The 14,261-nt window shown below is 39.7% G+C and overlaps 1 protein-coding gene across 1 annotated transcript; it reads left to right on the top strand.

The window, feature by feature from the left end:
* The first annotated feature begins 912 nt into the window (after positions 1–912).
* On the top strand, positions 913–10,939 carry LOC131427413 (protein suppressor of white apricot). Its single transcript, XM_058590579.1, has 5 exons — positions 913–1,625; positions 2,590–2,762; positions 2,830–3,252; positions 3,311–4,328; positions 9,992–10,939. Exons 1-5 carry the CDS (start codon positions 1,333–1,335, stop codon positions 10,830–10,832), a joined length of 2,748 nt encoding a protein of 915 aa, XP_058446562.1. The 5' UTR covers positions 913–1,332; the 3' UTR covers positions 10,833–10,939.
* The last annotated feature ends 3,322 nt before the right edge of the window (positions 10,940–14,261 follow it).

Below are 14,261 nucleotides of genomic sequence, written 5' to 3'. Positions count from 1 at the left end.
GTTTCTTTTCTGTTTTTTTTTTTTGCAATTGCTCAACGCAGGTCAACTCTTTGTTTACTTGTCATACGCTTTTTTGCGAGCACGAATGACAGATACACTTCAACCAAGATTAGGCAAAACTAGGTTGGATTAGTTTTAAATTACTCAAACCTATCTAGACTAGTTGGGATTAAATGAGATTAGAGAAGATTATTTTGGAATGAAATGAGTTTATTAGTATGAGATTCGGAATGCAATGAGTTTATTAGGGCATATTCAGTAGTGTTTTAGTTCTAGATGCATAATTTATGCCAGTTACAAAATTTAAATCTGGATTTTATAACAAGAAAAACTGGCAGCCCCAGCAGTGTTTTACTCGTGTTTCAAATGTACAAAATTTTTTTTTTAATTTGACAGAAGAACTCGTCGAATAAATAAAACTAGAACGGCTTGCTGGGGATACGTTTGTTTCAGTTTCAGTTATATTATAGACCACCCATATGAATCTTGCAGCTGCTGAATTTGCTCTCAGTATGAAATTGTCTAGAGTTTAGACTGATTTGCCCCTTGAGCGTACTTGATATGTGAGTGAGATGAGAACTTGAAGTGTGGGGTAACAGAGGTATTTTGGCCCGCTTTAAGATCGATTTATTTAGGCCCACTTTGTAAAAATTTCCACCAAATGTTTTAATATCTTTGAAAAATCCTTCCGCAATAGGTAATTTAATGTGATTAGCTTCAAACTGATGCAACATGGGTTACCTAAGATCGATTGAATCCATATAGTTTGTTAGGTGGGCCAAAATATATGAAGTGGCCAAAATACCTCTGTTACACTATTTAGAGAAACACATTTTAAAAAGGTGTCGATTTGTAGCAGTGTGAAATTGAGTAAATTTTTCATTTGTATTTGGCATCCCTGCAAGCAAACTGTCACGCATTCCGTTCGTCTGCCATTTTCGCATTTTGCTTCTAAAATTAGCATCTGTGAAAAAGGGATGTTTCGTCGCAAAAGTGAACATATTTTCAACATTTAGTGTTAAAATTTGCTTTTACCACGTCGAAAATATTTCGATTTATCAAAGTACACCAGATTACACTGCAGTGGCGAAGATTTTCGTTGGTGCTGCATCGATTTCACTGTTTTTCATCGAATTCAATATCACTGTGAAAAAAAAATAACCTAGAACAATCGTGTCAGACAGTGGCTGTGTTGTGTTTGGTGCTAGACGATGAATTCTGAACGCAATCAGGACAATCTTGAACCGTAACTCTGGTGGTCAGCGAACAGTCCATAGAGCGTGAGAAGTGGCTTGGGAGCTAGAGAACAGGGTACCGTTTGTGTGAACCGGAATGAACTCCGGCGGTGGCAGCAGCAGTAGTAGCGGTTTCGGAGGGCTGAGCAATGGCGAGTCGGGCATCCTGCGCAAAACAATCGGAATAGGCCATCATAACCTTCTCCTCCACCAGCACCACCACCACCATCATCATCATCACCACAACCAGTATGGGCAGGACAACTTTGCTGACCTGCTGGTCTTCGGATACTCGTGCAAGATCTTCCGGGACGACGAGAAGGCCCGCTTCATCGACCAGGGCCGACATCTAATCCCGTGGATGGGCGACAATCAGTTGAAGATAGACAGGTTAATAATTTCCTTCCTTTCTTTGCGCCAAGCCAATCCAAATAATGTCACTAAATTGATTTAGCTTTTTGGACCAGCGACTCTTTTAAGAAACCCTAGAAACACTGTTTTTTGGTTGTTTGAATGTATTTTTTTGCTAGGATTCGAAAGCGTCTCGTGAAACAGTTAGATGATTGGAGGGCCAATTTTCAGGTTGTTCCGGTCAAGCGAGGCGGGTACTAACTGAGATTGAAAGTTTATCCGCGCGGGATAATTTTGATGCACTGCGATGATTATCGAAAAAACAGTTGTAATTAGAGTAGATTTTTAATGGATTGTATTATAAACGGAAATCTTCACTGGATCTGCTTCCAACCGATCTTCGTGAGAAGCAACAAACGGCAATACGAATGAGACCGCGGCTTAGCACCTTGTCTTCACCTGTTCCTCAGTATTTAGCTCTCTAGCCGCGGATCATCCGTTGAACCAAAACATAAACCTTCCTATCTGCCAGACGCAGATTAGATTTTTCGTTGATGTTTGTAGTGAATGGAAAGACTCTTAAACGGATTTGTCAGCGTACAATCGTAATCTTTTTATCGATTGAGAATATATTCAAAAAAAAAAACAAAACTAGAAAACACAGGGAATCTCTTTTATAGCTCAGGTACCTCTCAAAAAAAGCTCATCTCCAGCGCGGCTGTGGTATGTATAAGTGGTAATTGATTTACTATTCTTACAACATGTTTATGATTTTTGTTTTTCACCGGCTCCAGTTGAGAGGGGAAGCCGTGTGTGGTGGGTGGAACGCAATCCGCTTCCGTGATTTCCTCTGTCAACCGTTGACGGTCCGTTTTCAGCTCACCAAATTGCTGAGTTTAGCTTCCCTTTTCGGGTGTTTGTCTAACCTGGGACCGTTCGGTTTCTTTCCTCTCTTTGTTCTCTTTTAAACATACGAATCATCGACCACCATCGGGGGATGCAGATATGATGCCCGAGGTGCACTGCACGATTTGACGCAGCATGAACCACCGATCGGTGGCTACGGGAATCGGGTGGACTGTCTGCCGCCGGCGGAGCAGCGAGCCGAGCAACTGTGCGAGGATGAACGCTACTACAGTCTCTACGCGAACGAGGTCGAGGAGGAGATCTATCAGGGTGAGTGCGAAGAGCATTATAGTCAATTCGCCAGTTCGATCATTTATTTTTTTCTTCGTATTTGTAGAGGAAGCAGCAAAACGACTAGCAGCCAACAGTGCCGAAGTTCCGTTCGACTACGATGCCGCAACGTCGTCGACAGCAGCGGCGGATGGCGTCAGTCCGGTGGTAGGTCCAGTACCGGCCGGTTCATCTCTAGCCGCTGACGACGAGAATAGTTCGGACCCGCCATTTATTGCACCGGCAAACTTCGATATTCCACCGGATCTCACCGAACTACCGGAAACGATGAAGGAACATGCGATAATCGAAAAGACTGCCAAGTTTATTGCCTCCCAGGATTCACAGATGGAAATTTTGCTGCGGGCGAAGCAGGCTGCCAATCCGCAGTTTGATTTTCTGAGCCCGGGCGGTCGACTGTATCGCTATTATCGGCACGTGCTGATGGCCATCAAAACCAACCGGTACCCGGAGGATGTTCCCGACGAAGGTTCGTTCGAACTGGAGTACGTGTTCGTAATTCGCTAACTTTTACTTTTTTCATCCAGAATCGAATGGAGTAGAAGCGGATGCATCGGAGGATGTCGAATCGGCAATAAGTTCGGAAAAGCCTAAGCTAATCATCCCAACAATAAAATACAAACCATCGGTAGACTGTGCCTACACACAATTGATCAGTAAAATTACCGGTGCTCCGATTCCGACAAAGTTTCCGGATGAATCCGATCCCCGGATGCTACCGACGGCGTCAACGGATCTCACTCAAGTGGCTGCACCGAACGTGGACTTGAACTACCCACCGGAGGAAAAAAGCGTCGAGGTAAAACATGTGCCCACCGGACTGGCCGGGCTGATGCAGTACGACTCGGACAGCGAAGACATGTCGGCGGATGACGTGGAGGAAAAAACGGAGCAAAAGAAAGAACCAGATCCAACTGTCGAACGCCGTGAAATCACCTTCAGCGGATTGCTGCCACCGGAAATATTCCAGCATGTGATAGAGAAAACCGCTACGTACGTAGCGAAAAATGGTTACAGTTTTGAGGATGCTCTGCGGACAAAAAATGATCCACGGTTTCTGTTTCTTCGCAAAGATCACGAATTCTATCCTTTCTATGCCTTCCGCGTACGATATCTGATCGATCCGTTCGAGGAAGTACCCAAAAGCCCGGAACCGGTCACCATAACCCGGGAAATTGAGAACGGCACAGTGGTGGAAACACCCAGCATCGGTATCAAAACGGTTAACATTGCCCCGCAACCGGTTGCTCCTCCGCCATCGCAAATTCAGGCCAATAAACCCGGTGGAGCGGTTTGTTTCTCCATCAAGAGCAAAGATGACGGCACCAAATCATCCAAAGCGAACGTTGTTCAGGAGCTGGGTGGCAACGAAGAAGAGCCGGATCCGTCAACGGAGAAAGAGAAAAGTAAATCGCCGAGTCCTGTTAGTAAGGACGGCGAACAGTTGAAAGAAAATGCACCGCAAACGGACAACCCCCCCGAAAGTGACGAGGCACGAACGCCATCACCATCGAAGGTAGCTGCGACTCAGGAACTTGTCAGCAGGTATGTTAAAATCGGCATGGATCAGTTCCATGGGGTTGTACGAGCTATTGATGTGGAACAAGACAACCAAAATTTTAAATGATCGATATTTTCTATTAAACAATTTAATCAGTCAACACAAGCCTTCATTGTGTAATTTTACGAGCGCTAGGTTAAAATTCGAAGAACATCGAACAAATGAACCAATAACATAGACTCTGTTTGTCTTAATATGTATTTCTCTTGCATCCAACGAAATTATATCAATAGCCCTAATGTATGCAGCTATATTTATAGCCCTGGCTAGTTTACGCTAAATTTGAACTCAAGATCTTCTTGCACGCAATTATTTTTATAGCGTTATCGATATTTATAGCACGTATTGAAAGTACACTGAAGGACCTCAGTGTACTTTCAATACGTGCTATAAATATCGATAACGCTATAAAAATAATTTACGTGATTTTTTGTGCGGTTTTTAAACGCGGCTTTTCTACGTGAATTTACCGAAGTTACGCGGATTTCCAAAGTATCACGGTTTTTTTCGTAGATTTTTTAAGTTACGCGGTTTTTATGCGAATTTTCAAAGTTATTCGGTTTTCTTGTTTTGTCTTAGAAATGCATTTCTAAGATAATTGACATTAAAACTTTTTTTTTCGTTCTCGGAAAGTCAACATTTTTCTGTCCCAAAGTCGATATTTTTCAAATAAAAAACTACTAGGATCAGCCCCATAGGGTTGTTCAAGCCATTGATGTGGAACAAGGCTACCAAAATTTATAATGATCGACATTTTAAATCAATCCGCAATTGCACAAGAGTCTGCTTAGATTGATCTTTATTTGGAACCAACATCGAACACGTGAACTCAGAATATAGACTCTGTTTGTTTAGATTTGTATTTGTTTTGTAGCCGTCGAAATCACATCAATATCCCAAATGTATGCAATTATTTCTTTGTACATACTTGCGATACGGACAGAGCCGGTGAAACATATTAAACCCAGGTGGATAATTATTCGTACCGGGGAGAACGACCCACTATTTTGAAATATTAATCAGTCGATTTTTAAATAATATATTGTTTCGATATAAATTTGCATGCGACGCGTAAATTCGAAGCTTGAAGCGTTTTCGATATTTTGTTGTAAAACAAAATTGGTTAAATACAATATCAAAATACAAAATTTCTACCAATACTTGTTTGGAATATTAAGTCAGCAGTGTTTTAGGTTCCGTATAAACTCATTTGTGTTTGCAAATTTTCGAAATTATTTCTTTGAGAATATTGGTTACCCTGATCGTTTAGTTGGTTGGGGTTGATGGTTAAAGATGTCTCGCATGAATCGAAAGCAATGTCTTGCCATTACATTCCTTCTGTGGAATTTGGCATTTCTGTTTCAACAGACTTCGCAGCCGATTCTTAGCATACAGAATTATTTTATGGCTAGTACTACGATCCTACTGACACTATGAATCATTCCACGTCGGGGCTCGAACATATGACAACTGGCTTGTAAGACCAGCGCCCTATGCATTGAACCGCAAACCCGGGCGAATCGAACGGCGCACAAAACAAATCCAGCCACTGATGTGCAGAGCACATTGTTAAAAATGTCCCGGGACCGACTGAGATGACGTTTGTAATGTCAAACTATCATCATCGTTCAGAAGACAAGTGTTTTCACGTCAATCGCACCACAAACACTAAACTTACCGACATATAAATGACGTTACTTTTTGATTTACGAAAACTTAAAAATAATGAATTCCGTTTATTGATAAAACATTGATTCCTATAAGGAAAAACCGGACAAGTCCAGCAATGGTTTAAGAAGTGTTACCCGCACTCAGATTAAAAACAAAGATTTGTGGTATTCTGATTTTAAAGTGACCAAATTAAGCAGTCATCCGGAAAAAATGTGAGCAAGTTTTGATAATCGTTATGGATGAACACAAAATCGAAGTCCGACTGAACTAGAAGTATGCGAAAATCTGGGCATGAAAAAAATCTTTTCCAAATAGGAGCCTCGTTCGCTCACAATCTATCAAAAGCCACAACGCATCAACAAACCAGAGAGCTGATCGGCACTGTTCAGTCGCAATAAAAAGGATTTCTTGAGACAGGCCCGTGCGCAGGAATCATCCATGGGGGGGGTTTCAAGGGGAGAGGGGGGTGTCCAAAAATGTAAAACGAATTCCGGGGGGGAGGGGGGGGGGGGAGGGGCTTCATGGGGGGGGTTTAAACCCCCAAAACCCCCCCCTGCGCACGGGCCTGTCTTGAGAAAAATATCCATACAGTGAAGAACTCAATGTGTTTAAGAATGCTGTCGCAAGTAGAAACTGACAACTTCTGGTAACTTTCCTTTTACCGATTCGTATAGTAAATGGTAAAAGACCTTTTTCGGTACTTTCCGGCATACCAGAGACTCGAGTGATTTGCATGAATGAGATGCTTAGACTCGACCCCTTTAGTTGAAGGTAAAAGTTAAGTCGCTAAATGATTTCTGCTTGCTCAAATGACCATTATCACGCCTCACCTTTTTGTTGTATATCTTCACATCCTTGCTCTACCTTGAGTACTAGCATTTTACAATTCTGATTTTATTTATTATTCTCAGTTACAATAAAACTATTTTTGTTGTTATAAATGATACTAATATTACTATTATTTTTCGTTAGAAATTTCAGGTGGGTAATTACCCACCTTTGGAATTTTCGGGTGGGTAGTACTACCCACCGTACCCACCTCTTTCACCGGCCCTGGATACGGATTTCGCTATTTAAGCTTATCTACACCAAGCTTGTGTTCAAGTTTTGAATGCAAGCGGTTATTTTTATAGCGTTAAGTTTCTCTACCATTCTGCGATTTCCGTAGAAGCGATAAACTTTTTCTCATTATCAATCGAGTTCATCTTATATAAATTAGAAATTAATCTTAAGTACTCAAAATTTACCCTGGGGTAGTTGTCAATTTCTCAGACGAAACGACATAACATGGAATTTCATTCGATCTTGCATGACACAAGATCAGATCATACCAATTAAAGCTTCAAATCGTTTTATGGCACTTTTTGTCTTAACGATTTATTAATTTTTAGTTGGTTTAACGTAAAGCCGCCATAACTAAGTTCAGTTTTGCAATGACTGAGCGGAAACATATATTGGAGAAGCCAAATGAATTAAAAACCTGTTTTAATCCACCTAGTGGTGTAATGATGCCTTTCTCATGTACATATAATATTGTGGTATTCTATTCGCACTTCAGGAACCGGATACCGGGAACCAGGATAGCCGGAATCGGTTTGTTTAGTTGCCTACTGATAATAACTATCGATCTGTGTAGCTTTGAGACCAGTTTAGGAAAATTTTTACGTTTTTTGTTTCGCCGGTTTAAGTGACGGTGGACAATATTGAACACACTTTACCCTATAACTCCGGAACCGGAAGTCGGATCCGAATGAAATTCAGGAATTCCGTATGGGACCGGAAGACCTTTCATTTGAATCTAAGTTTGTGAAAATCGGTCAAACCATCGCTGAGAAAAGTGAGTTAGATCCATTTTGGTATATATGACCACTATTTCCGGTACTTCCGGAACCGGATACCGGGAACCAGGATAGCCGGAATCGGTTTGTTTAGTTGCCTACTGATAATGACTATCGATTTGTGTTGTTTTGAGACCAGTTTAGAAATTTTTTTACGTTTTTTGTTTCGCCGGTTTAAGTGACGGTGTACGATATTGAACACACTTTACCCTATAACTTCGGAACCGGAAGTCGGATCCGGATGAAATTCAGGAATTCCGTATGGGACCACGAGACCTTTCATTTGAATCCAAGTTTGTCAAAATCGGTTCAGCCATCTCCGAGAAAACCTAGTGAGATTATTTGACACATACACACACATACATACACACACACATACAGACATTGCTCAGCTCGATGAACTGAGTCGAATGGTATATGACACTTGGCCCTCCGGGCCAATTTTCACTAGTCGGTTTTTCAAGTGATTGCATAACCTTTCTATATGAGAAAGGCAAAACTAACAGAAAAGATGATTTATTGGAAAAAGATACGCTCAGAGACAGGACTCGAACCTGCGTTCTTATGCATTCCGTGCATACGCGCTACCATTTTGTCACTCTGCATCTTGTTTTAGTCACTCTAAAACGCCAGTCAGACACAGTAGAACGTACATCGAGCATGGTCTACATCCTGGCCGTCACCCGATCGATACCTTACATCCAAACATCTTCTCTGTCCATCTGAGCGTATCTTTTTCCAATAAATCATCTTTTCTGTTAGTTTTCCATTCATTTGGCTTCTCCAATATATGTTTCCGCTCAGTCATTGCAAAACTTTTTGTCTTGCAGTCTAGCAACAACCTGCCTCTAGCATGCTACGCGTAGGACTGAAATGTTAGCTATAATTTTGCTTTTATTTATAGATTCGCGTGCTTCCAACAGCTTCGCTTTTGCATGAATTGACCAATCAGAGCGATGCTTTCCCTCTGATGTATCGCTTACTCCTTCAAAATCGTCGTCTATGGCAGGGAAACCCGTATGCCGGAGATTTTTAGCAGACAAAATAGGACACTGCTCGCTACTAATCAAAATTTCAATCATATAAAAGTGAAAATACGAGGCTTGATACATTCACATCGAAATTTAAAAATATTTCCAATCAAATGATGAAAATATTAATAATTGATACAAAACAGACTGAGCTGTAAGTGTTTGAAACCTGACAACATTTCTACGTGTATTTTTCCTTGAGTTTCTGATTTGCACCCCTATATAGAAAATTAAGATGTGTTCCACATAAAAAAAGCCACCATCGTTCCTTATTAACAAAACTACTTCCGCGTGCTACGCGGTATCTTGTAGTCAATAATTTCGGAGACTTATTCGATGCCCGTGTCTGAATTATTATCGGATATTGCGATGAGATTTCTCGTATAATTTTTGACGGGACGTCTTTAGACACCAAAGCTTTGCTTTTTATGTCCGTTTTGCATTGTTTGTCCATCTCATTTATTGGATTTGCCGCGTGATTATGGCTATCAGAATTGCTAACTAATACACGTTAACCGTCTTTGAGCTCAGTTATGGCACGATTTTCACAATTGAATTTTAAGCAATTTACTATAAAAATTTCATATCTTTTTGCTCAGGTTATATAAATAACCGTCAATATTAAGTATCTGGAGCATTTTATTTTTTGGAGGCGTTGAAATTTAATTTCTCCCTTTAAATATTTGGAGGTAAATAAATCTTACCAAAACTTATTTTTGATTATCTAAAATTGTTTCCAAATATGCAGTATATTTATACAGAACACAAGTAAATGCTTAAAATGAAGAAACAATAAGCACACTATTTCTACCACAAAAGTTAAAAACAAAATACAGAACATGTAAGCTACCGAGAAACTAGTCATTTTTGGAACTGTCAAATTTTTCGACGGCGTAGTTTTATATACACGCCAAATAAATTCTATTGAGTAATAAATTCTATGAAGTATATATCAATAAGTAAATTAAATAAATTAATTTGCTACTTTCTTCAATTTCTAACTTACACCCCTTAATTGAAAACAAAAATGTGTTTCCCATCAAAACTCGTTTCTTTATATACGATTCAAAAATTTTTACTGATAAATTCTTTCCTCTCAAAATTCAGCACCACACCACCGCTGGACGATGCCAAGTCAGTAGCAGTGACCATCCCGGAAGACGCAACGAAAGATTTAAAGCGGTTGGAAGATCGCATCAAAGACAAACTGGCCGTCGCCGCCCGTGAAAAGCTGGCCATGATCTCAAAAGAAAAGCAACTTCAACTGGAGCGGAAAAAACGGGCCAGCATGTTTATCAGTCTGATTAGTAGTAAACCGGAAGAGCAGGACCCAGCACCCCAAGTGGAGAACTCTACCGTACCGATGGAAAACGAATGGGAAAATTCACCACTGCTGTTGTTTCCGTCGGATCAAAATGGTCTTGAAATGTTGAAAAATCAGTTTGAAGATGAGGGTGACAACAGTTCGAACATTTCCTTCCACTCGATTCCGTCGCAGAGTGACAGTCCGGCGTCGAATCAGGCCCAATCCAGTGCAGATGATGACGTCGTACTGGTGGAAGACGATGATACCGAGGCGGACCGCAATGGGCGTCCTTCCCGATCCCGCACTAGATCCCGATCAACGTCGACCGGCAAACATAAGAGAAGAAAACATAAGCACAAAAGTAAAAGCAAAAAATCAAAGAAAAAGAAATCAAAAAGTCCAATCCCGATTCGAAGTCCTAGCAAGTCGAAAGTCAAGACAAAGCGAAAGCGTGCGAGTAGCCGAACGCCATCGAAAAGTCCACGGCGATCGAGGAGTAGGTCCTACTCTGAAAAAGAAGCGAAAAAGTCTAAAAAGAGCAAGAGTAAGAAAAGCCATAAACAACACAAATCTTCGAGATCTTCATCGTCCTCCCGGCATCACCACCACCGCAAGGAACGAAGGGATAGAGCAGAACGCTAGTTAGGCTGGAACGAGCAACGAGAAAATTCCGATCATCTGTCGTATTGTGAATATTGTTACTAGTTAACGACATTGGGACTGAATAAAGTAAACATTTAAATTGACAATTTGTTTTTGTTTTTATATATTTTTTATTAAAAATCCGATCATATCTAATACTTTAGAAAAAGTTGGCTAAATCTGGTTGCATGATAGATTAAAGTTGAACCCAAATGAAGTTCTGTAATTTGATTTTTGTAATCCAATAGTTGTACCGTTTGCTGCTTGATTGTAACGACGTAGCTATAAATATATGCTCATATTTCAATATTTTATGAGTGAAACGGTGACTCGCGAATGGATTCAGTTTAAAGTTGTGTTATGAAGACAATCATAGATACTTTTGACGTGAATGCGCCTTACTAAACAATGAGGCAAACAAACCTTTTCTAAATTTACACTCAGTTATTTGTTGTTGGATTTATTTAATTTAACTACCAATCAATTTGAAAACATTCAACTTAAACACATATTGCAAGGTCGTTTTAGTCTTTCAATAGTCGACCATTGAAAAGTCCGTTCAAATTGAGCCATTTTTCAACGAGCCAATCACAGCATGCCGTAATGTAGTCATCCTTTTGATTCCTATAACACGGCCGACGGTTTGGACGGTTGCTTCACAGCTTGTATTTCATTCAGTAAAGGTTCTGCTTCGGGCGGTATAGAGAGTCTGCACAGTACGAACTTTCTCCCAAAACAAAATCTATAAATATGTTCTCGGTATAATTTTTTAGTGCAGTTAGTGTCTGCTCGTAAACTAGGCAGGTAATATGAATAAATTTCCTATCTTAGTTGATGCTAGACCATGAAACGGACCGAATGCTTTTTACGAGATCTGTCATTCTCCCTCAAACAGGTGAGTTCGCTCGGGTGCTGCGGTGGCGTGATCAAAATTTTAAAATTTCTAGACGGGTTTTTAGGGTTTGTTAATTTTCTTCCAAATCGCTGAGCTAATGGTATTTCGGGGATGGGTTCGACTAGCAGGTTTCAAGAAATTGTTAGGAAATTATATGATTTTGATATTCTAATTTGAGTCTATTTTCAAATTTAAATAAATTCATGAATGAGTTTGACTGCATAGTTATTATTCCAGGATAGAATGTGAATGGAGATACCTATAAATTCCAATTGAGTCGCCTTATGATGATTATATCGGTCACTAGTGTAAAAAAATAATAAAGCTAATCTTCTAGAAATATACAAAATGGCTAGCGTTTTTCTTGACGAACTTGGACTTAAGGTCTGAGAACAGAGGGTCGCGTGTTGAGTTTTAAATCGACCACGTGGCTCGCTCAATTCCCTTTGCGCATCGTATTTCTCTTGTACTCTCTCGTATATGAGCAAACTGTACCGGGTAGCCAGCATACATTTTATTATTTTGATGAGAATGAGAAACAAAATATGTGTTTATAAACAATGAAACGTCTGTGTGTTTGGCAGCCTTGGCGAGCCAATTTTATTCCTCTCTCCTTTTTCAGAATGCTATCAGGAAACCAAAGCGAAAAAAATGGCGGATGCATTGAAACTGACTTTGTTTCACAGAAAAATGCAAGACTTTATTTTTATCGCGATAACATATATGTTTTTATGCACTAATCGCATCTAAACTAAATTATTTAGACTTTGTCACGGTAAATTTATGATACAAGCCTTCAAAGCCGAGATATTCGATGAACAAGTAGAGGTATGCATTTCCGAGCGTTCCAATTTTCAGCAGTTCTTCATTCAGAAAAAAATACAACACGACCGCTAAACTAAATGAATCATTCTGAAAATTCCACAGAAAATTTACAACTAAATTTCGTAAACATTGTCAGGTGGGTTTTTCTATATTCTGCACCGTTTCGAAGAAAATTTAATTTGAAACGGGAAAATAGCAAAAAACCTACCAGAGAAGTTCCTGCGATCTGCCTGGGCATTTTGAAAGGTACTTTTACTACAAGTAAAAGAAAACGCGTTATAATAATAAAAAAAAGCGGGTGGGTAATGTCACACACATAACTAGAGAACGTGAATACGAATAAATCTGATTTGCTTCAGTTTTTGCAATGACTGAGCGGAAATATATATTGGAGAAGCCAAGTGAAAGAAAAACTAACAGAAAAGATGAATTTTTGGAAAAAGATACGCTCAGAGACAGGACTCGAACCTGCGTTCTTATGCATTCCGTGCATACGCGCTACCATTTCGCCACTCTGATCTTGCTTTAGCCACACTAAAACTCACAGACACAGTAGCAACGTACATCGAACATGGTCTACATCCTGGCCGTCACCCGACCGATACCCTATTTGCTTCTTTCACACGTCTGACTGTAGAAAATCGTTCGTATAAGTTGATTGTGTGAATTTTGCAACTTTTACTGCTTTGCTTCCAAAATTGTAACGGTGCGTCTATACTGATTTCGCATAATCCTTTGGGGATATTTTATTGGCTCTTAAAAGAACTGATTTGCGGAATTCATCCAATATTTACTTCTTACCATCATTTATTCATATGTACCAGAACCAACATTCTAGACCAGAGAACTGAAACTAAATTCGAAATATGAAAAAAGGACAGATTTCAGAAAATTCTGGTTCGGAATCCAGGTCAAGATTTCAGATCATGAATTTAGTTCTAGAATTATGAAACTGACCTTATTTTCACACCTTCAGGTTCCGAAATAAAATCTTTGACAGGATTCTGATCTTAAGCTCCGAACCTCAACAAAAGAACTGAATTCAGTTTAGAAATCTAGTTCCAGAATCCAAGTTACGAATTTAGCTCCAACATGCAGGTTTTAAGTTCTGAAAATGAATTCTAAAACTGAACTCAAGAAGTACATTCTACAACTGAGTTCAGGAATTCTGTTTCAAAATTCTGATTTGGAGTTCAAATCTAACATTAAGTACTAGAATTCAGGTTTGAAATTTAAGTCAAAAATTTTGTTCCAGAGTTCGGAAGTTGGAATCCTAAATCAGAATTCGGAGTTCAAATTCCGAACATAAATTAAGAAACTAAATCCTGCTCCAAAATATAGTCAAGAAACCCGAATTGGGTTTCAATTCCAGAGTTATAGTTTTGATTTACGAACCTGTAATCAGGAACTGAATTCCGAAACTAAGTTCTTAACCGGATTGCAGGTTTTGGTGTTTCTCTCCAGAACCTAATCTAAAACTCAGTTCTCGTATCCAGATTCAGTATTCAGAAGCTGAATGTGATTACTGATAATATGTTGTTCCTGCTGCTGGTTGGTTGACATGACACCCGGAAAGCGAATGAGAAGCTTTACATCACGCAAAAGGTCTGTTTTTACTACTGCTGGCGGAAGTCAAAAAGACGTCCAGTTTTGTCCAAAACATAGTAAGAAATTGCCGATTTTCAACTCTGGTTTACCTGTTATACTCG

Source organism: Malaya genurostris, chromosome 2 (genome assembly GCF_030247185.1).
Source record: "Malaya genurostris strain Urasoe2022 chromosome 2, Malgen_1.1, whole genome shotgun sequence".
NCBI lineage: Eukaryota > Metazoa > Arthropoda > Insecta > Diptera > Culicidae > Malaya > Malaya genurostris.
This window is presented reverse-complemented; position numbering and strand designations above follow the sequence as displayed.